This window comes from Sander vitreus, chromosome 20, assembly GCF_031162955.1.
Source record: "Sander vitreus isolate 19-12246 chromosome 20, sanVit1, whole genome shotgun sequence".
NCBI lineage: Eukaryota > Metazoa > Chordata > Actinopteri > Perciformes > Percidae > Sander > Sander vitreus.
This window is the reverse complement of record NC_135874.1, coordinates 25,357,648-25,379,427: the sequence shown is the minus strand read 5'-3', so window position 1 is coordinate 25,379,427 and position 21,780 is coordinate 25,357,648. Positions and strand designations below refer to the sequence as shown.

General features: G+C 41.7%; 1 protein-coding gene across 3 annotated transcripts in view; it reads left to right on the top strand.

Moving 5' to 3' along the window:
• Positions 1–21,780, top strand: part of atp10d (ATPase phospholipid transporting 10D) — a 52,161-nt gene that overhangs the window by 18,509 nt on the left and 11,872 nt on the right. For all 3 annotated transcript variants that reach the window (XM_078277717.1, XM_078277716.1, XM_078277718.1), the window contains 12 exons: positions 4,195–4,326; positions 7,365–7,477; positions 8,282–8,534; positions 10,209–10,426; positions 10,895–11,086; positions 14,132–14,807; positions 16,213–16,319; positions 17,055–17,181; positions 17,815–17,999; positions 18,540–18,840; positions 20,039–20,115; positions 21,609–21,734. In XM_078277717.1, the coding sequence (XP_078133843.1) occupies positions 4,195–4,326; positions 7,365–7,477; positions 8,282–8,534; positions 10,209–10,426; positions 10,895–11,086; positions 14,132–14,807; positions 16,213–16,319; positions 17,055–17,181; positions 17,815–17,999; positions 18,540–18,840; positions 20,039–20,115; positions 21,609–21,734 (2,507 nt within the window). The remainder of the gene's footprint in view (positions 1–4,194; positions 4,327–7,364; positions 7,478–8,281; positions 8,535–10,208; positions 10,427–10,894; positions 11,087–14,131; positions 14,808–16,212; positions 16,320–17,054; positions 17,182–17,814; positions 18,000–18,539; positions 18,841–20,038; positions 20,116–21,608; positions 21,735–21,780) is intronic.

Here is a 21,780-nt window from a genome sequence, read left to right as displayed (position 1 = left end):
TTAACAAATCTAAGAAAATCCACGACAGTAACAACTGCACAAATAAAAAAACTCAACACTCACCAGGAACACTCTCTCTCCTTTTCCTCTCGTCTCCATGACTTTATGATTCGGAGCCAACTTTTGCAGACGTTTCTTCACCACACTTTCACGTCCACTTGCATCTTTCCATGGACTTTATTTGCAACGGAGCCTCGCGATTTGCTTTGCGGTCAGTCCGAACACACCTTTTATTGTGCGGTGGTTCGGTTCAAATGAACTCTGGTGTCTTGGCTCTTGGTCTGGTTCCAAGTTTGTGGTATGACAAGAAAACAAGAAAAAAGCAACCACAGGACTGGATGATGTGAGTTTAGCATGAATTCAAAGGCTGGGCAGCCATTAAAACTCCTACTCTGATTATAAACTGTCAAGAAAGTCTGAGCGGTCTGCATAAGCAATCTACAGTATACAGTATTTTTTCTATCGGACAGTTCAAATCAGGGTGTGTTAGGGAGTATTTTAAAAGTTCCTCATTAAAAAGTGGAAGAAACATAAGTCGTCAGAACTAGGAACCTTCTGAGGAACCCGTTTATAAAACAAATAAGTACTCTCATATTGATTTATGACCGTTTTAGGAATGAGGGGAGAATATTTCTCTGTTTGGGAACATTAAAAGTAAAGTTAGGCTCTGCTGTCGGCTTCCCCACTCATCAACAAACATCATCGTCAAACACTCAGTAGTTGATTTTAAGGAGACAGACGCTCTTATGGTTTCATTCTCCTCCTTTGCATTTCATTCATACCTGTGCAGCAGTAAACAAGGAAGTCGATATAGGACCATATTAGGACGAGGGGAGAACAGTTCTCTATGTTTGAGAACATTAAAAGTAAAGTTAGGGTTTGCTGTCGGCTTCCCGACTCATTTTTGAAAAAGACAGAGAGAAAAAACGAGAGAGATCACACTGAGGAGCCCCTCCCTCTTCCCGTTTCCTTCCAACTCACCTGTGATTCACATATTAACAATGTAAACGAAATGCACATCCTAATCAAAGACCTAGATGGACAACAATAAACTATGGAAGTTAAGTGAGACTACTCAGGGGTGTAACACAAATACCTGGGCCCTGTAGAAAGGCATTTTCTATGGGCCCCCTCACCGCATCCACAGCTTTTCATTCTAGCATCTTATTGGGCCCTCCTCACATGAGGGCCCTGGGTACTCAGTCCCCTTTTTCCCCCCGGTCCGACGCCCCTGAGACTACTCGACTAGGGCTGTGTATTTTTTAGACATCGACCGAATTGCCTCTGAAACACATGTCAAACTGAAGGCCCCTCACAAATTTTAAACCGGCCCGTATATCAATTTAGGTTCACAATACATCTTGGCCCATCTAGTTTTTGTCGCTTTTTTCTGAATTTTCTTCCACTTTTTCCATCGCTTTTGGAGCTTTTTTCCACATTTTTTCTTAGTTTTTCCAATGTTTTTGTCGCTTTTTTCTATGGTTGTTAAGGATCTTTTTTTCTGACTCTTTTAGGGCTTTATGTTGACCAAACATCAGTGAGAAGGCTATATAAAACATGCAACAATACAGTCAAAGATATTTGATCGTAAAATGCCTCGTCATTCAATACCCAATTTCAATACGTAAGGAGTAAATCTCATCAGCGTCAGTGAGCCAATCAGCATGCAGCACGCTTCTACCAAGATCTAGTAATGCTTTTGATTAGCTGTCTAACGTCGTAGAGTCCTACGTCGCACGGAGGCGCGGCACGCGTAGTAGGAGCTAAAATATAAATAACAAGATTTGTGCGGTAATGTGTAATGCTGTAATTTCTTTTTGTTTTATACAATTGGTATAAAAAAAAGTATCATTTAGGAACCGGAATCAAAGTCACGGTATTGATATCGGTACCGGGCGAGGCTAGAACTAAAACTCGCTTCCCTCCGAGTAACAGGCTAAGTATTAAGTCAGTATGAATTTGAGACGGACCAGAAGTACAAAAAGATGATTTGTCCTAACTAATGTTCAGATCTACAGTTGTGAAAGAGACCTTTTTTAAACCTGTATTCCAGGGCATGCGGAAGCTTATGGCCTGTGTCAAAAGCCTTCCATCACTTATTTGTTCTATCTCTTATCAGGGCTCAAAATACCACGTGCATGTGCATGGTACTGCACGTAAAGAATTTGAGCTGTGCACGTAATTCTCAACTCTGCATGCACCGGTGCACATAACTTGATAATAAAGCAAGCGGGAAGTAAGGTCTTTTTCTCAATCGGACTAACTTTTGGAGTGTTGGAGGTTTGCTGGAATGTTCAGGACTTCGATGACACGATGAAGTTCACGATGACCCTGACCGTGAGCATGTAACACTTGGAGCTTATGTACTGTACAGATATTTAAAAAAAAAAAAAATGAAAGGGAAAGTCGGCTCAAATGACATTATAACACATTGACGATTTTCCTCATATTTGAAGTGTCAAAAAAAAAATAAAAATGACAGCGGTTCATTTCTTTTGGACGGATCTGGCTGTGGCAGAAGTGCAGAGAAAAGAAGGACTAATAGGCCTACACCAAATGGTGTGGGTAATAGAAGAATTGGTGCATTTACTTTTAAAAGTTACATGGACCAGAAAAAGTCTCACAATCTCTCCTACCTACCGCTGTTCCATTATACCTTCTGTATTTCAAAAGTTTTCTCAGCAAGGGATTCTTTCATGATTTTTTTATATATGTTTTTCTCCCCTTGTAGCGGCCATTCTAAACACATTACATGTAGCAGCCGGTCAAGGCAACTGAGAGGGAGAGTAGGGACATATAGTATAGAGTATGATGGGCTTGTTTGCAATCTACAGATCTACAGTATTTTTCGGAGAGCCAGAGCTTATCTGTTTTCACAGACTGTCTGTTTCAAATGTACTGTAGTCTGATAAAAGTGTATATGAACCCTAGCTCCTTTTGTTACTGTTCTGAGTAGAGATAATACAAGTGGAACCAGTCAGATGAGTCGAAGCCTCCAACCAACTATATGCAGGTATTTTACACACAATACAAATTTTGCCCACAGACTGAAAGGAAGATAGAGGTGGCCACAAGTACAGTATACAGTGTAAACATGACTCTGGTCCTTCAGTCATGTCATTCTCTGAGCTATGCTTCAGGCATCTGAAACTGTTTAAATAACTAGAAAATCTTTATTTAACCATTAGACATTAACGCAAACATATACAGAAATGAACGGTTGTGGATAAAAAGTCAGCATTTTGTGTTTCTTAAAGTGCTCATATTATGCTTTTTGGCTTTTTCCATTTTCTTTATTGTGTTATATATCTTTTTTCGTGCATGTTATAGGTTTACAAAGTGCCCAATAGGGCAATTGTCCAGCTTGTAATTACCTTCACAAAAGTGCTCGTTTTGCCACAGACAGGCTCAGATTAATATTCTAAGTATCTGACAACATTATGGAAAGGATTTCTAAGGAGGTCGACCTTTCTGTTAAAGAGTAAGATCTTTTTCTTAAACATAAAAACATCCGCTAAATTGTGTTCGCTAAACCCACCAGACTCAATGTAATAAACAACACGTTTTAGCATCGTAAAATACACTTCATTCAAAGTCGACAGAAACAGAACAAAATGATGAAAAGCCGTTTTGGGTCGTCTTTCCACTTTTTCAACCGTCACAACTCTAGTTTTGGTTGAAATAAACACATAGTTAACCGGTTTACATGTGAAAATATGTTGGCTCTATACACGCTAAAAGTATTGCTTTTTTAAATGGAGTCTGGTGGGTTTAGCACTAGCGACTTCAGAGCTGTTTCTGGTTAAACAGAAAGGTCTCAAAGAGGTTTTAAAGGTCTATTTTGGAAGGGATCCTTTCCATAATGTTGTCAGACACTTAGAATATTAATCTGAGCCTGTCAGTGGCAAAACCAGCACTTTTGTGAAGGTAAATACAAGCTGGACAATTGCTCTTTTAACTTCCATTGCAGCTTGTTTCGCCGATGCCGACTGCAGCAATCTTGCTTAATACTGGACCAATGTCAAAGATTGTTGTTCCCATCAGTCAATTAGACACAAAAACAAAATATGGGTCCAGGTGGAAAAAACGGTAGTTACCCTTTAAGTCTGGAGGGCCACCAGGCTTGCAATACACTGGGGGAAACCCTGTGAGCTGAGCACGTGTGGTCTGTTCTTCTCTCACTGTGTGACTCAGGTCATGAGACTAAAGCCATGATGAACAACAGCGGGCCGAGGTACAAGCGCAGCAAGCTGGAAAAGCATCTGAACACAGACATCCTGTGGTGTGTGCTCCTGCTCATCATCATGTGTCTGACGGCTGCTATAGGTGTGTACCAACACGACTCTCACTTACCAACACAGCTATGAACAGCAGTGGTGGAATGCAACGGAGTACATATACACAAGTACTGCACATTAAGTACAAATTTAAGGTACTTGTACTTTACTTGAGTCTTTTCCTTTTGTGCCACTTTCTGCTTCTACTCCGCTACATTTCAGAGAGAAATATTGTACTTTACTGTACAGCTTTAGTTACTAGTTACTTTACAAATTAAAATGTTTGCACACAAAACAGATGTAGTTTATAAAAGAAATTGCAAATTAAACTACCCAACAATATTCAGGCCTACAAGTCCAGCTGAAATGATTAGACCATTAAACACTTGATTGACAGAACTGTTTGGATCATTTCCAGTTTCTGAAACGTGAGGATTTTTCTGCATTGAAAGACAGTTCTGGCGCAAAATGAACCTAGGGGTTAATAACATATGTATACCGAGTCAACCGTTCTCTGGGATATGTTTTCATGCTAATCGAATGTGTCTGTAGCTTGAAACAAGCTATCGCAAACTTGTATTTTATGATTAGCTTGTAACGCTAGTAGTCGGGGCAGAGGGTAAATCGCTATTTCTACACCACTAACAAGGCTCAAAATAGCACCACACTTCAACGGTAGCATGATGAGGGTCCCTACATGTAAACTGAAGCATTGAGAACTTTGTAAGTGTACAGACAGTTTATTAAAAAGATAGATAGATCGTCACGAGATGATGTCCAAGTTGGTGCCGCATGTAAACATGAACGCTACTGTCTTTATAATCTATCTTTTTAATAAACTGTCTGTACACTTATAAAGTTCTCAATGCTTCAGTTTACATGTATGGACCCTCATCATGCTACCGTTGAAGTGTGGTGCTATTTTGAGCCTTGTTAGTGGTATAGAAATAGCGATTTACCCTCTGCCCCGACTACTAGCGTTGCAAGCTAATCACCGGTTTGCGATAGCTTGTTTCAAGCTACAGACACATTCGATTAGCATGAAAACATACAGTCAGGTCCATAAATATTGGGACATCGACACAATTCTAATCTTTTTGGCTCTATACACCACCACAATGGAGTTGAAATGAACAAGATGTGCTTTAACTGCAGACTTTCAGCTTTAATTTGAGGGTATTTACATCCAAATCAGGTGAACGGTGTAGGAATTACAACAGTTTGTATATGTGCCTCCCACTTTTTAAGTAATGGGACAATTGGCTGCTCAGCTGTTCCATGGCCAGGTGTGTGTTATTCCCTCATTATCCCATTCACAAGGAGCAGATAAAAGGTCCAGAGTTCATTTCAAGTGTGCTATTTGCATTTGGACTCTGTTGCTGTCAACTCTCAATATGAGATCCAAAGAGCTGTCACTATCAGTGAAGCAAGCCATCATTAGGCTGAAAAATCTAAACAAACCCATCAGAGAGATAGCAAAAACATTAGGTGTGGCCAAATCAACTGTTTGGAACATTCTTAAAAAGAAAGAACGCACCGGTGAGCTCAGCAACACCAAAAGACCCGGAAGACCACGGAAAACAACTGTGGTGGATGACCGAAGAATACTCCCCCTGGTGAAAAAACACTCTTCACAACAGTTGGCCAGATCAAGAACACTCTCCAGGAGGTAGGTGTATGTGTGCAAAGTCAACAATCAGAAGACTTCACCAGAGTGAATACAGAGGGTTCACTACAAGATGTAAACCATTGGTGAGCCTCAAAAAACAGGAAGGCCAGATTAGAGTTTGCCAAACAACATCTAAAAAAAGCCTTCACATGTCTGGAACAACATCCTATGGACAGATGAGACAAAGATCAACTTGTACCAGAGTGATGGGAAGAGAAGAGTATGGAGAAGGAAAGGAACTGCTCATGATCCAAAGCATACCACCTCATCAGTGAAGTATGGTGGTGGTAGTGTCATGGCGTGGGCATGTATGGCTGCCAATGGAACTGGTTCTCTTGTATTTATTGATGATGTGACTGCTGACAAAAGCAGCAGGATGAATTCTGAAGTGTTTCGGGCAATATTATCTGCTGATATTCAGCCAAATGCTTCAGAACTCATTGGACGGCGCTTCACAGTGCAGATGGACAATGACCCGAAGCATACTGCGAAAGCAACCAAAGAGTTTTTTAAGGGAAAAGAAGTGGAATGTTATGCAATGGCCAAGTCAATCACCTGACCTGAATCCGATTGAGCATGCATTTCACTTGCTGAAGACAAAAACTGAAGGGAAAATGCCCCAAGAACAAGCAGGAACTGAAGACAGTTGCAGTAGAGGCCTGGCAGAGCATCACCAGGGATGAAACCCAGCGTCTGGTGATGTCTATGCGTTCCAGACTTCAGGCTGTAATTGAACGCAAAGGATTTGCAACCAAGTATTAAAAAGTGAAAGTTTGATTTATGATTGTTAATCTGTCCCATTACTTTTGGTCCCTTAAAAAGTGGGAGGCACATATACAAACTGTTGTAATTCCTACACCGTTCACCTGATTTGGATGTAAATACCCTCAAATTAAAGCTGAAAGTCTGCAGTTAAAGCACATCTTGTTCGTTTCATTTCAACTCCATTGTGGTGGTGTATAGAGCCAAAAAGATTAGAATTGTGTCGATGTCCCAATATTTATGGACCTGACTGTATCCCAGAGACAGTCGACTCGGAACACATATGTTATTAACCCCTAAGTTCATTTTGTCGCTGGAAGTACTTTTACTTTTAATACTTCAAGTACATTACCCTGATGATACTTATAGACTTTTACTTAAGTAACATTTTCAATGCAGGACTTTTACTTGTAACAGAGTATTTCTACAGTGTGGTATTAGTACTTTTACTTAAGTAAAGGATCTGAATACGTCTTCCACCGCTGCGTATATCTGACAGTGTAAAACAACATGTAGACCACTGGAGAACCAGTTTTCCAATAAAAAAAACCAAAACAAAAAGAACCAGTGAACGCATGAAGGGATTGAACCATGTCCAGCTTGCACCGTTAGTTGCTCAGAGTGATGAGCCGCTCTGGTGTCTCTGTGTGTTTCAGGTCACGGCCTCTGGCTGAACAACCTCAAAGACCCTCTCTTTCAGGTTGATACAGAGACGTCTCCTGCCCTAGCTGGATTCTACGTCTTCTGGACGATGATCATTGTGCTGCAGGTAGACACTAAATCCTTTCAGTCCCAGGTCAACAATTGCATTTTGCACTCTCATTTTGCAGTGCCTTAGAAGGTGTAGGAGTTGTAGTTCTTTCCGTCAATAGTCCAAATAGAATTCGCTGTATTACGACTACAAATGAGATCAACATGCAACTTACTGTAGTTTACAGCCGAACTAGACACCAGTCCTATAATGCCAATGACAAAATCGGGGAATTGTTTTAGACAATGTTTCCAGACTCTGTCATCTGACTTTTTTTTGATGTCATGATATACTGTACGTAGGTCTTAAATTTAATTCATAATGGTCTTTAAAAAAGGTCTTAAAAAACCTTACATTTGGGCGCCTGGGTAGCGTGCGCCCATATACAGAGGCGTAGTCCTGTGGCCCTTTGCTGCATGTCATTCCCCCTCTCTCTCCCCTTTCATGTCTAAAGCTGTCCTGTCTAATAAAGGCCTAAAAATCCCACAAAAAAAGTGTCAAAAACTTTGAGAAATGCGTCAAAAACATTGGAAAAAGTATCAAAAACTGAGCCGAGAACGTCAGAAAAAACGTTGGAAAAAGCCTAAAATTTCGAAAAAGTACCATAACAAATTTGAAAAAGCTTAAAAAAACTTAGAAAAACATGCTAAAATAGTGTGTAAACTCAGTCTCACCTTCCCCTGGATGCTCATACGTCTCTCCTCCGGAAAAAAAAGCACCAAAAGCCTAAAAAACTTCATAACAATTTCAAAAAAGGCGCAAAAAATACATGTTACATTTGACTTGGTGAAACCTGTAGAAACCCTGTCTATGTCCCAACAGGTGCTGATCCCCATTTCTTTGTACGTGTCCATTGAGATTGTGAAACTGGGCCAGATCTATTTCATCCACAATGACTTGGCCCTGTACAACAAGCAGCTAGACTCCAGGATTCAGTGTCGGGCCCTCAACATCACCGAGGACCTGGGTCAGATCCAGTACCTGTTCTCTGATAAGACGGGAACTCTGACAGAGAACAAGATGGTGTTCCGCCGCTGCAGTATCTATGGAGTGGAATACCCTCATGAGGAAAACGGTAAGAACTGATAACATGCTAGAATGCTTACTCCGATTTCCCACCGTCTTGCCTGCCCGACTCGCAGATTATATTGTCCCTACTGTACAAGTACTTCACAGAACAATCACTTGTTTATTAGCTAGTATCTACCTTCCACTCCAGGCACTCCTGCCATTAAACTCCATGCCTTCTCTTTTCTGTTGTCTCATGTTGTCCGGCGCGTATCTTTAGCAGAGCGGAAAGCCGCTTCACGCACGCTTATGGGACGCGCCGTGGCTAGGGCTGCACGATATTAGGAAAATATCTAATTGTGATTATTTGGACTGATATTGCGATTGCGATATGATTCACGATATTGGAGAGAATGGTCATCTTTGTATCATTATTCTCATTTTCATTGAAAAAATATAAAAATGATTATAGTGTGATTTTTGCAAGGATCTGTACCAAACAAAGATGTTTTCTGTAGTCTGTAGGATAGGATCTGTAGGCCGGGACGTCTCTGCAGCACCACACTACTTCATTCGGAATGGTTTGACACATATTTTGCCTTTAATAAATATTGTGCCCCCCTGCGATTTGGATATTGCACTAGTCCATATTGCGATTTGGATAAAATTGTGATTAATTGTGCAGCCCTAGACATGGCGCGGCTGGTGGAATACCAAGCCTTGACTTGAATGGCCGTGATTGCTCGCGGGGGGGGGTCGCCGCGCCTCCGGAACGCAGCGCAGACATGCCCGGTGGAAAGTAGCGCTCATCTACGTCTGTTACAGTATGTGTATATTACAGACATATTTTTACAGTAGTGAGGAATTACCTAATTAAAGCAGAGATCCAGCGGGAACAATGAGAGGTTTGGGAGTATAGGCATATTTTAATGGATTAGTATCGGCTTAAAGGGGCCTTTCGCCCCAAAATCATAAAATACATACTTTTCATCGTACCTGTAGTCCGATTTAACAACCCAGATTGATTTGGTGTACGTTGTCCAGTGTTGGAGATATCGGCCGAGGTCTTTGTTTAACGTTCAGTATTTTGAATCAAGAAACTGGTGAAAAATAGGATTTCAACATGCCAGATAGCCTTTGAATTTAATGAGCATTTATGTAAACATAAGTATCAGATCGGACTGTGTGTTGGCAGACACCCAATGTTAAAGGACTTGCATCGGGATCACGACAGCTGTAGTAAGTCACTTTTCCACTCTAATGCAAAACAGGCTTTTTTTTTTTTTTTACCTGTTTACAAAAACGTTCTATATCAGAATTATGACAAAAGAACGTTGAAAAAAGTGACAAATGTTGGTCAAAGCTACAAAAACGCAGGGGGAAAAAAATAGACGATACATTTTTTTTTCTGAAGATGCTGAAAAAAGTGACCAAAAAAATCGGAAAAAGTGACTCAAAAAAAAAAAAACATCGCCAAAGGTGACAAAAACTTGTTTAAAAAAAGTGTGGGAAAAAAACATTGGAAAAAGCAACAAGAAAACGTGTTAAAAAATTGACAAAAACATAAAAAAAAAAAAAAATGTGACAAAATAATTTGAATGAAATCGAGAAAAACGTCGCGAAAAGTGTAGAAAAAGAACAACAAAATCTTAAAATTTCGACCCAGAAAAACACAAAGTTGCACGGTCGACGGGAAGACAACACAAGGGAACAAAAGAAAACAAGTGTTTCTCTGTGTCAGCTCGGAGGCTGGAGGTGTACGAGGCGGAGAAGAACGAGGAGGCGGGCCGCTCTGTAACTCTGAAGTCGGGCTGCAGCGGCAAATCCCTGAGCTGTCGCTCTCTCAGCTGCCAACGCAGCTCTGTGTCTCTGCACACGCTCGCTGCTGAGTCAGAGGAAGAGGAGGAGCAACTGTCCAATCCCATCCACCCAAGGACCAACGCCTTCTGCAGCCGTGTGGTCAGACTCACACACACACGCACGCACACACACACACACACACACACACACGCATACACACACACACACACACAACATAGACCTATTATTTGTGTACTAACCCAAAATTGAGAATCTGTTACAACTAATGCGGCTGATTCTCACACATTTTGTTTTCAAATGTTTGATATAAACTGATTGCCCAGAATGTATTTATTGAAAATTAGTACTCTGGCTGCATCTATTTTTTTCTTGAATATTAAAAACAACAGGTCAAACTCCCAAGATGAATAAGACAAAAAAAAAAAATATGAAACTCAAAAAAATACATTTTGCAGCACTAACATTTTGTTGTGAAATAGTTTTCTTCTACTCTCATTCTCTTAAATGCCATCTATTTGATCGCAGCTTTTGCGATTTGAAAATTGCATTTGTATCTCTAGCCGTGACGGATAATGTCGTGCTGCCTCTGTGTGACTGTGTGTCCAGGCGAAGGAGGTGGTACCAGACCCCGAGCTGGTGAGGAAGTTGAACTGGTTTTGCTCTCCGGAGCTGGCTCTGAGCGACGGCTCCTCTGGGACTCCGTCCAGCCTGGAGCTCACCTACATTACCGACTTCTTCCTGGCTCTGGCCATCTGTAACAGCGTGGTGGTCTCCTCGCCCAGCCAGCCCCGGCATGTGGTGAGTAGAGGACATCTGCCGAGACTTGTTTCTCCACAACAATATTATCACATCTAAGATCAAGATTCTACTCGCGCTTGTACAAGTTTTCAGTTTACATAGTTTGTAGAGCCCGACCGATAAAGGATTTTCAAGGCCGACATCGATACAAATATTTGGTGATTTCAAAATCCGATATTCTGATATATAAAAAAAAAAAAATCCAGAAAAGTGTAACAAAACATAAACAGATTTCTCTAACATTAGTTATTTGTAGTTATTTATGAGTCCTCACTAAAATAACATGATAATGCAGTTTAAAAATAAACTTGTTTGTTTTATTGTCACAACAGAACATTCTGATAAATGAAATGTATAAAAATACAAACTTAAGATATGAAACTTAAAGGTCCCATGGCATGAAAATGTCACTTTATGAGTTTTTTTTTTTAACATTAATATGAGTTCCCCCAGCCTGCCTATGGTCCCCCAGTGGCTAGAAATGGCGATAGGTGTAAACCGAGCCCTGGGTATCCTGCTCTGCCTTTGAGAAAATGAAAGCTCAGATGGGCCCATCTGGAATCTCCTCCTCATGATGTCATAAGGAGGAAGGTTACTTCCCCTTTCTCTGCTTTGCCCGCCCAGAGAAGTGGGCCCGCCCATGAGAAAGAGACCGACATCATGTCTTTCAAACAAGCGAAGCATGGCAGTTGGTCAAGGCCACACCCCCACCCTCCACCTTGCCCCCCCTTCTCTCTGTATAGACTGGTGGACAAATGAAGCTTCACTTGTAGTTTATGTAAGTCACCGAGACTGTAAGAAGTTGGCTTAACTGTATTCTAGTCTGTAAATGCTCTAGTTCAATGTGACACTGTTAGCTGATTATGAGGAGTTGACTGCTGATCAGTTATTTTAAACTGCGTTTGGCTTATATATTTTCACACTGTAATGTTGCAACCAATCATGGGTTGATTAAAATGTTAAATGAAGAAAGGTTGATAGCCCCTTCTTTGGATAGAATGCAGGTTGAATTGATGCTTAAAGTGCCCATATTATGAAAAAAAAACACTTTTTCTGGGATTTGGGGTGTTCTTTTGTGTCTCTGGTGCTTCCACACGCATACAAACTTTGACAAAAATCCATCCATGCTGTTTTGAGTGAGATACGGTTTCTGAATGTGTCCTGCCTTCAGTCTCCGGGTGAGCTGTTCAAAATCACAAGCCGAAACGAGCTGACTAACCACAACTGTTAGCTCGTAGCATTAGCGTTAGCATGCTAACGCTAATGCTAACGCTAGCATGCTACCTCATTCTCAATAGCAAAGCACTGCTACAACACACACAAGTTCACCATAATCTACAAAAGAACTACTTCCATGTGCGCCCTCATTTAGAAGTCTCCCAGCTAATCCTGCCTTGTAACTGACCGAAGTTGGAGAAACAGCCTTTCTTTTACTGTCTATGGAGCTAGCTAGCTGACATGATCTACATCTGAGCTACTGAGCATGTGCAAGTGCAATCAAAGATAGTACAGAAGAAGAAGAAGAAAAGAGGTCTCACTCTGTAGCTAAAACAGAGACCAGGTGAAAAGAGGATCTGCAGCAGTGAGAGAGAGCTGTGCAGTACAACAGAAATATGGTGTTTTTTGAAAATTAAACCATGTAAACCTATTCTGGTAAAACCTTAAAATACAATTATGAACCTGAAAATGAGCATAATATGGGCACTTTAATGGGCTTAATAGGGCTGGCGACATTGATGTTTGATGAAAACAAAACACATTTAAGATTCAAGATTCAAAATCCTTTATTAATCCCACAACAGGGAAATTCACAATGTTGCAGCAGCAAGGGAAAGGGAAAAAAAGTACAAGACACAAATAATAAGTAAATATAAGAGAGAAGACAGAATAACTAGTAAACAGTCGTACTGTATATTTCAGTATTGCATAGTCACATTATTGCACGGTTATCACTCCTGGTGTGTGTGTGTTTTATTTTTGGGCATTATGTCCATAAGAGGGCAAACCAATACAACGAGAGACAAACTACTTCTATAGGAGTATTTCTTTTTAACACAAACATGTCTTTGGAGAGATCTACTGTACATACCTACTTATTACAAAATAAACAAATCAAATAATGTCCTATACTGTAAAACGTAACCCTTGTGTTGTCTTCCATTCGACAATGCACTCGTTGTCCTCCTGGGTCAAATCAACAAGTTTTTTTACACTTTCGGTGATTTTTTTTCAATATTTTTGGCACTTTTTTTGCCGTTTAACGCTTCTTTTCACTACCATGTATAAACACCACTAACACCAACTTACTCCCACCAGTTTTACATTATTTTTTTGAATTCATGGTCAATAAACTTTATTTATAGGAAATGATTCCTAATCCAGAAGGGTATATGTCAACGTTTAGTGAGGATACAGTTTCGAAACATTTCCATTTTTCAAATGCTACAAAATTGAATAAAACACCCAATGTTCAATGAAAGTAGAGATCCAGTCTTTTGTTGTACTTGCAAAGCACGTTGTATGGAATTATCCATGTTATTTTTGTGTAATTACAATTAGGTAGTTAAAAAGAAACCCATATTTCTGATATATATTTTTGAAAACGGGCTAAACTCTCATGATCCTAGTGGCCTGAGGGTAGAAGCTCCTCCTGAGCCTCTCGGTGCTGGCCTGGTGTATCCGGTTCCTTCTTTACGACCTCAACAGGGAGAAAAGGCTGTTACCTGGATCTTTAATGATTCTCATAGCTTTTTTTCTAGCAGGGAAGGGCACCGCCTATTGTACAGCCAAACAAACCACTCTCTGCAGGGCCTTGCGGTCCTGTTTGATGCTGTTTATGTACCAGGCCTGTTTTGTATAGTGTCGCCAAAGGGATCGGTGTGGATGGAAAAGGAAAAGAAAACTAAAGACAACACAAATGCCATTGACATTTTAGAAATCCACGCATTTGAATGAAAAACAATGGCTTACTGCGCATTTCACTTTAGAAGTTCTCTTACAAAAGCTGATCCAATCTTGTCTTTTTTTCCCTTCTCTTCCCTGCAGGTGCCTGAAGCACGAACGCCTCTCAAGTCCTTGGAGGAATTCAAGCTGATGTTCCTGCGCTTGAGCTTCTCTCCGTTCACAGCCCTCTCCACGCTGTCCCCTCCCCAGATGAAAAGCAGCCCTCTCAGCTTCACCCGGAGGCTGTTCGCCCGGGGGAAGACCGGCTCTTTCACACCCACTAACGGCACCACAGACGGGTCGGACCCGGGCCAAGAAAGCAACCTGGAGCCCCCCGACCTGAGGCGTAAACTGGACTTATCCTCCCGAGCTGAAGGAGGCGATGCTGGACAGACGGAGCACAGGGACACAGAGGATGAGGATGCAAAGACAAACCCTGATGGGGCCAGGCAGGATGCGGAGGATCCGATTAGAGAAGTGGACTGTGAGAGTGACACTAACGAGGAACTGCTGTATGAGGCGGAGAGTCCAGACGAGGCGGCTCTGGTCCACGCCGCCCAGGCGTACCGCTGCACCCTGCGCGGACGCTCCGCAGAGAGCCTGCTGGTAGATCTGCCGGGAATCGGCTCTCTGGCGGTCCAGCTACTCCACATCCTGCCCTTTGACTCCAACAGGAAGAAGATGTCAGTGGTGGTGCGCCACCCGCTCACGGGACGAGTGGTGGTTTACACCAAGGGAGCCGACTCTGTCATCATGGACCTGGCTGAGACGCCCAAAGGTAACTGTGGAAAAAAAACTATCTGAGCAGATTTGCATAGACCAAATACCGTCTGCTGAAACTATTGAAAAACGGTCCTTTGTTTAAACTTTGGTGTGAACTCCGCTGGAGCCGGCTCGGGCTCTAAACAAAATCTCTCACTCAAAGTAAAATGCTTTGTTTTAACACTGAGCTAGATAAAAGGCAGACTTAATTAACACAGGAGACACTAAAAGTTTGTTGATCGGAGAACATAATAGGAACTTAATCAGTGAACAGGAAAGAAGATTTCAGGATAAAATGAGACTAAGGGCCCTATTTTAATGATCTAAGCGCACGGCGTGAAGCGCATGGCGCAGGTGCGTTTAGAGCATGTCCAAATCCACTTTTGCTAGTTTAACGGCAGAAAAAAGGGTCCGTGCGCCAGGCGCATGGTTCACAAGGGTTGTACTTAGTGTCTTCATTAATTCATAGGTGTGTTTTGGGTGTAACATGCAATAAACCAATCAGAGATCATCTCCCATTCCCTTTAAAAGCCAGGCGAGTTTGGACCTTGGAGCATTGCTGTTATGATGGAGGATGGAGGATTTGCACCGTAATATTTTTATTTGTAATCTTTTGCATGTTTGTGTGCTGCTGCACTTCCCTGTGTGTGTGTGTGTGTGTGTAACAAGTATTGTGCTGTGCATAAGCCTAGGCGCATTTTACTAATTTGCTGTTAAAATAACAATGAAATGATGCGGTATTGACTTTAGACCAGGTTTTTGTTGGTCAATGGTGCGATCACTTCCCGCTGCCTCAAGATAGCAATACGCCAAGAATGCACCTGAACACACCTCCCTGTAAGATCAGCACGCCCATGGGCACAAAGATGGACGCAGGTGCATTTTTTATATTTAAACGACGCGGGCGCTGGATGGGGAACTGACAACTGCGCCGGTCTTAAAATAGCAAAGACACTTGCTGGCTTTGTGCTGCACTGCGCCGGGTGCAAGATAGGGCCCTAAAACTGTTAGTTAATTCATGTTCTTCTACATAACTAACAGAAGGAGTATAGACAAAGAGTCTGAGCTGTTCTTTATGAGTCGTCAAGGACAGAGAGTGCAGTTTCGAAATCTCTCTCCCTGCCAGTGTGCCATGTGTTTTAAAATAAAATACATTGTGTTCAATGGGAAAAAAAAGATTTTGGTTTTTTACCCACACATTTTAAAATAATACATTTTAAAGCTGTAATTGCAATACCGCAGTAGCGTGAAAGCGTGATATTTTTGCTGAAGGTTATCATACCGTCAGTATCTTATACCGGCCAATGCCTAATACAGCCCTGGTTGAAGAAATGTCTTTGCCCGACTGATCTAAAGACAAATAATAATACTAATGTTAACAGCAATGTTTGTCTGTGTGACTGTTGTTATGTTGTGTTCAGGTGCAGAGCAGGCTCAGGAGATCTACAGTCACATCAGAGAACAAACCCAAATTCATCTAGACAGCTATGCCAGAGAAGGCCTTCGCACACTCTGCATCGCTAAAAAGGTAATGCTTCGGGAAGGTGAAACAAAATAGCTTTGCACACACATTATCACACATTTTTTAATATTAGGGGTGTCACAATTTTGAATTTTAAAAAGGAAAATCAATCAAAATGAGCTTTCAAAATCAAAAGCAGGATGGGCGATTTCCCCAGAATTTAATTCTCTCTCCAACCCCAGCCTATTTGTGCACAACTGAAGAAAAAAACTAACAGACACAGCATAGCTTACCGGCTGGTAGCATGCAGCTAAAGACACAGGGTAACGCTAGCTTACCGGTAGCCTGCAGCTGCTCTTTTCCAGACACCATGGCCACAGCCGGAGTCAGAGATAACGGAGAGATAACAGAACTGGAAAATCCTACTGCTTCCCTGTGAGTGAGTTATGTAAACCTGTTTAACTGTAAACGAAGGTAAAGCATGGAGGTTTCAATGGGACTCTGGGTGCATTCAGTTACACCTAATAAACTCTGAGAAACTGCAATAATTATTTTTGACCATGTGGCCTTAGCAATAAACAAGCCATTCTTTAATGTCGCCAGCTGTCATTTTGTGTTTTTCTTTTTTAAGTGTCGGTTCAGGCAACGTTTAGGGACCGGCACCGTTTCAAAAGTATCGTTTTAGCACCAGTAGTGGAAAAAAACCCAAACAATACCCCACCCTAACAGTAAGATACCCCACCCTAACAGTAAGACAACGTGTGTGTGACTCAGCGACCGTGTGTTCTGTGTCCGGAACAGATTGTGGAAGAAGAGGAGTACGAGGTGTGGCTGAAGGGACAGCTGCTGGCAGAGAGCAGCATAGAGAACAGAGAGGAGCTGCTGCTGGAGTCCGCTCAGAGACTGGAGACCAACCTCACGCTGCTGGGTAGGAGCACCGCTCACACACGGACCACCTGTGTATCAGAGCTGGGAGCACAAAGTACTTACAGTTACTGTAGGGCTGGGCGATATGGAGAAAATCAAATATCACCATATTCTTGACCAAATACCTCAATGTCGATATGGCGACAATATTATAGGGTTGACAATTGGTGCTTTAACGTAGAGTGGTAGTGTGCACATTCCCCCCCCCCCCGGTGAGGTGCAGGGCAAAAGGGGCTGGATACAACTTAAAAGAATGAGGTACCCGCACTCTGCTAATTCTCCCATTCGTTTATTGTGCTGCAACGTTTCGACCCTGCTGGGTCTTCCTCAGGCCTTAGATTTTGCCAGATTTTGGTCTTCCTCAGGCAAAATCTGAGGCCTGAGGAAGACCCAGCAGGGTCAGAATCGCACCTCATTCTTTTAAGTTGGTGCTTTAACAAAATGTTATTTACACATAGAGATTTTTGATAAACTAGACAACTTTGACAACTAGAACAGCCTGGTAAGTTGCTGTGTGTGTGTGTGTGTGTGTGTGTGTGTGTGTGTCTGTCTGTCTGTGTCTGTCTGTGTCTGTGTCTGTCTGTCTGTGTCTGTCTGTGTCTGTCTGTCTGTCTGTGTGTGTGTGTGTGTTCAGGCACCACTGGTATTGTGGACCGACTGCAGGAGGAGGTCCCAGAGACCATCGAAGCTCTTCAGAGGGCCGGGATCAAAGTCTGGATCCTCACTGGAGACAAAAAGGAGACAGCCATCAACATCGCCTATGCCTGCAAACTCCTTTGTCCCAACGACCAACTGCTGACAGCCAGCTGTGGAAGCAAGGTCAGTGGCCGAAGGACTGTTGCACTGTTGTAGGGCTTATTTGGGAAATTTGAAATGTTTATCTACGGCGGTTGTTTAGGCTTGCACTGCCTTTCTACCTTTCTAGCCTCTCAGTTTGTTAATCCGATCCCTGGCGAGTGGTTATTTGGGTAATTGTCATCTCCTGCCCTCATGCTGCAAGTGCTAAACACTTTTAGCTATGAAAAAATCATGTTGCATAGTAGTGTTAGTTTACAGCATGTGCAAATGAACTTCTCTCCTGCTGCTTCTGGTGGGGTATAATAATGACTGCCGGCATGTCTGCCCAAATGACGGACGATGCATCTCCATTTCCTCCCACTGAACAAAAGTGAAGCCCAAAATCAATCGCAGTCTAACCAGAAGTGTTTACGACAGCTGTCACGATCTTCAGGCCCAGCTGCTTAAAGGATAAAACACAATCATGTTATGCATTGCATAATTATTGTGACAAATGCAATGATGTAAATGTACTGTGACTCTACGCTCTATCAGTACTTACGGATTTCTTTCACGCATCAGGACGTGTGTGCAGTTCTACTTGAGGAGCTCAAAGTGGAAGTGCAGCGCGGTGAAGCCAGTTTGACTGAGCCGACCGCAGCAGGGAATCATGGGGAATCGTCCTCTGGCAGCGTGGCAGGCTTCGTTCTGGTTATAGACGGACGGACGCTGGAATGGGCCCTGCAGGAAGAGCTAAAGAACCACTTCCTGGAGCTGAGCCAAGGGTGCAAGGCAGTCATCTGCTGTAGGTCCACTCCGCTGCAGAAGAGCCAGGTGGTCCGGCTGGTCCGGGACCAGCTGGGCGTCATGACCCTGGCCGTGGGTAAGGACTCCGCCTGTAGGACGTGTTCCTTGTTCCAGGGTTTCCTCGGGGTCTTCACCCGTGTGTTGTCTTCGGGTCAAATGACCCGTTGTCTAAATGTTTATATCAGAAATATGGGTTTCTTTTTAACTACCTAATTTGGATTACCCAAAAAAATAACACAGATGATTTCATACAACGTGCTTCGCAAGTACTACAAAAGATCGGATCTCTACTTTCATTGAATGTTGGGTGTTTTGTTAAAGTTTGTAGTGTTTGAAATGTTTTGAAACAGTATCCCGACTGAACATTGACCCTTCTGTGATTATCCTTCCTTTAATATTAGTCTAAATAATTCATAATTTCTGCTTTTTTAACTCAAGAATTAGGTATAATTTCCTATAAATGAGGTTTTTTATTGACCATGAATTCCAAAAATAAGTGTAAAACTGAGTTGGCGTTGGTGGTGTTTACACATGGTAGTGAAAAGAAGCGTTAAACTTCAAAAATGCGCCAAAAAACATTGAATAAAGCGCCAAAAGTGTCGAAAAAAGAGACAAAAACTTCAGAAAAAGTGTTGATTTTCAGGGAGGACGATGCATGGTCGAATGGAAGACAACACAAAAAAAGTCTAAAATTTCTAAATAAAAATTTTAGGCCTTAAAAAGTGTTAAATTTGCAAAGGTATCGTGTTCTAGATCTTAAATCATTTTAAACATGCACCAATTGTTAACCCTACAATGTGTTTAAACAATGTTCCTACATCCATGTAACGATACTTCTAATGCTCATTGAAATGGTTTTTATCATTATTATTCTGTAGCGTTGTAGTTCTATCTTTCAATAGTCCAAATATAATTCTCTGTGTATGTACAGATCAATATTACTCGGTGTCGCTTTCATTCAATTTTAATCATTTTATTTACTTTGCATGTACTTTTCTGACTTTGTGTCGTGATATAGGTCTTTCATAAAGGTCTTAAAAAGGTAATTCTTCTTAGAAAACAATTACTTTTTAGACATGTCTCATGATATATTGACCCCAGAAATGTATTAATCAGCTTTTGTTTTTGTTAAAGAAGGAAAAGAAAATCGCAATACTCAATACTATCGAATCGCAATACTTCCAAGCATATCACATAGTCTTCTAATATGTGATATGCTTTTTGTAGATACCTGAACATGAAGGACAATAAAATGGAATCTTGTGTTCATTTAGGTGATGGAGCCAATGATGTGAGCATGATTCAGGTGGCTGACGTGGGCATCGGGATATCTGGTCAGGAGGGCATGCAGGTAACGACCGCTAGGTTCCCCCTGACACAACACCTGCAAATCACACCGGCCTTTAAAAATGACATAATTTTGGTGATAGGTCTACTGAACTGATTTTGATTGCATGCGATTGAATTCCAAGCTCTCCCAATGTTTTTACTCTTGTCTTGATTAGGGTTGGATACCGAAACCCGGTTCCACACTGTTTTTACTCTTGTCTTGATTAGGGTTGGATACCGAAACCCGGTTCCACACTGTTTTTACTCTTGTCTTGATTAGGGTTGGATACCGAAACCCGGTTCCACACTGTTTTTACTCTTGTCTTGATTAGGGTTGGATACCGAAACCCGGTTCCACTATGGAACCGGTTCCTACGCAACCGGTAGGAATCAGACCGGATTAGAACGAAAATGTTGGTTCCTCATTTCGGTTCCATTTAATGTGTCGACTGAAATATTTTCCCTCTGTCGCTCCGAAATGGACGTAAAAATATCACACTCTCTCTGTCTTATTATATATTTAAGTACTTTAAAACGTTAATATATTGTTAAATTTAAATCATTTTCAATTTAAAAAACAAAATTCTATAAAAGAGCCCTTCTTTGATGTCATTTTTCAGTTTTTCAAGAATCGGTTTAGGAATCGGAATCGTTTTAAAGGTGCCCTGCCACACTAAACCGTATTTACTTGTTAGGTCCATATGTGTTTGTGTTATGTCGTGAATGTGAAAATGAACTGCTACCTCCTCTGTTGGCTCTAGCCACTGAAAAGAAATAAGCGGAGGAATCAGGCCAATTACAAAAGCTGGTCAGTCTGACGTGGTGTTGCCTGAGGTCATTACTATTCATGAGCTCGCCCAGTTGCGCTGGGTAAAGGATGCTGATAGCAAGGTTCGCATTGGCTAGCTGTTAGCCAATCAGAGTCAAGCAGCTTAGCTCTTGAATATTAATGAGAACTGGCACAAATTGAACTGAGTCTTCCTGAAGGCTTTCTATACCACGCTAGAATGGCTTGAAACAAGGTAACCAAGGCATTTTTTTTCCACAAAAAGTGTTACAGTCCATGGTAGAACTTCAGACAAATAATGAAATAAATGTGGCAGGGCACCTTTTAAAAATACCGGTTCGGAATCGTAAAAATCCAAACAATACCCAACCCTAGTCTTGATTGTGGTGAACCCAAAGACAATTTTCAACAACGTGGACAATAAAGTTTCTAACGAACTACATAGCTTACTCAGTTGCCACAGTGCACACCGTCACAAAGCAAGGACTCCTGCCTATTGTTGATGTAAACTCTCTACACTTCTCTGATCTCTAAAACTGCCTGTTGTGAGATGCAACTAAAAGTTGACATATTAGCATCAATGTGTTTATAGTAGCCAGCATCATCACAGTTTTGCTTGTCAGTAGGAACTAACAGAGGGAGACACCTGTTTTTTTCTTTTTAAGTATTAGCCCCTATTGTGTGTGAAGCAGTCTGTAAGGTTTGTGTCACTGTGTGTCCTCCCCCAGGCTGTGATGTCCAGTGACTTTGCCATCTCCAGGTTTAAACACCTCAGTAAGCTGCTGCTGGTCCACGGCCACTTGTGCTACTCTCGTCTTGCAAACATGATCCTCTATTTCATCTACAAGAATGTGGTAAGAGTACTGACTTAAGTATCTGGTTAAGATGGTGGTTTTGGCT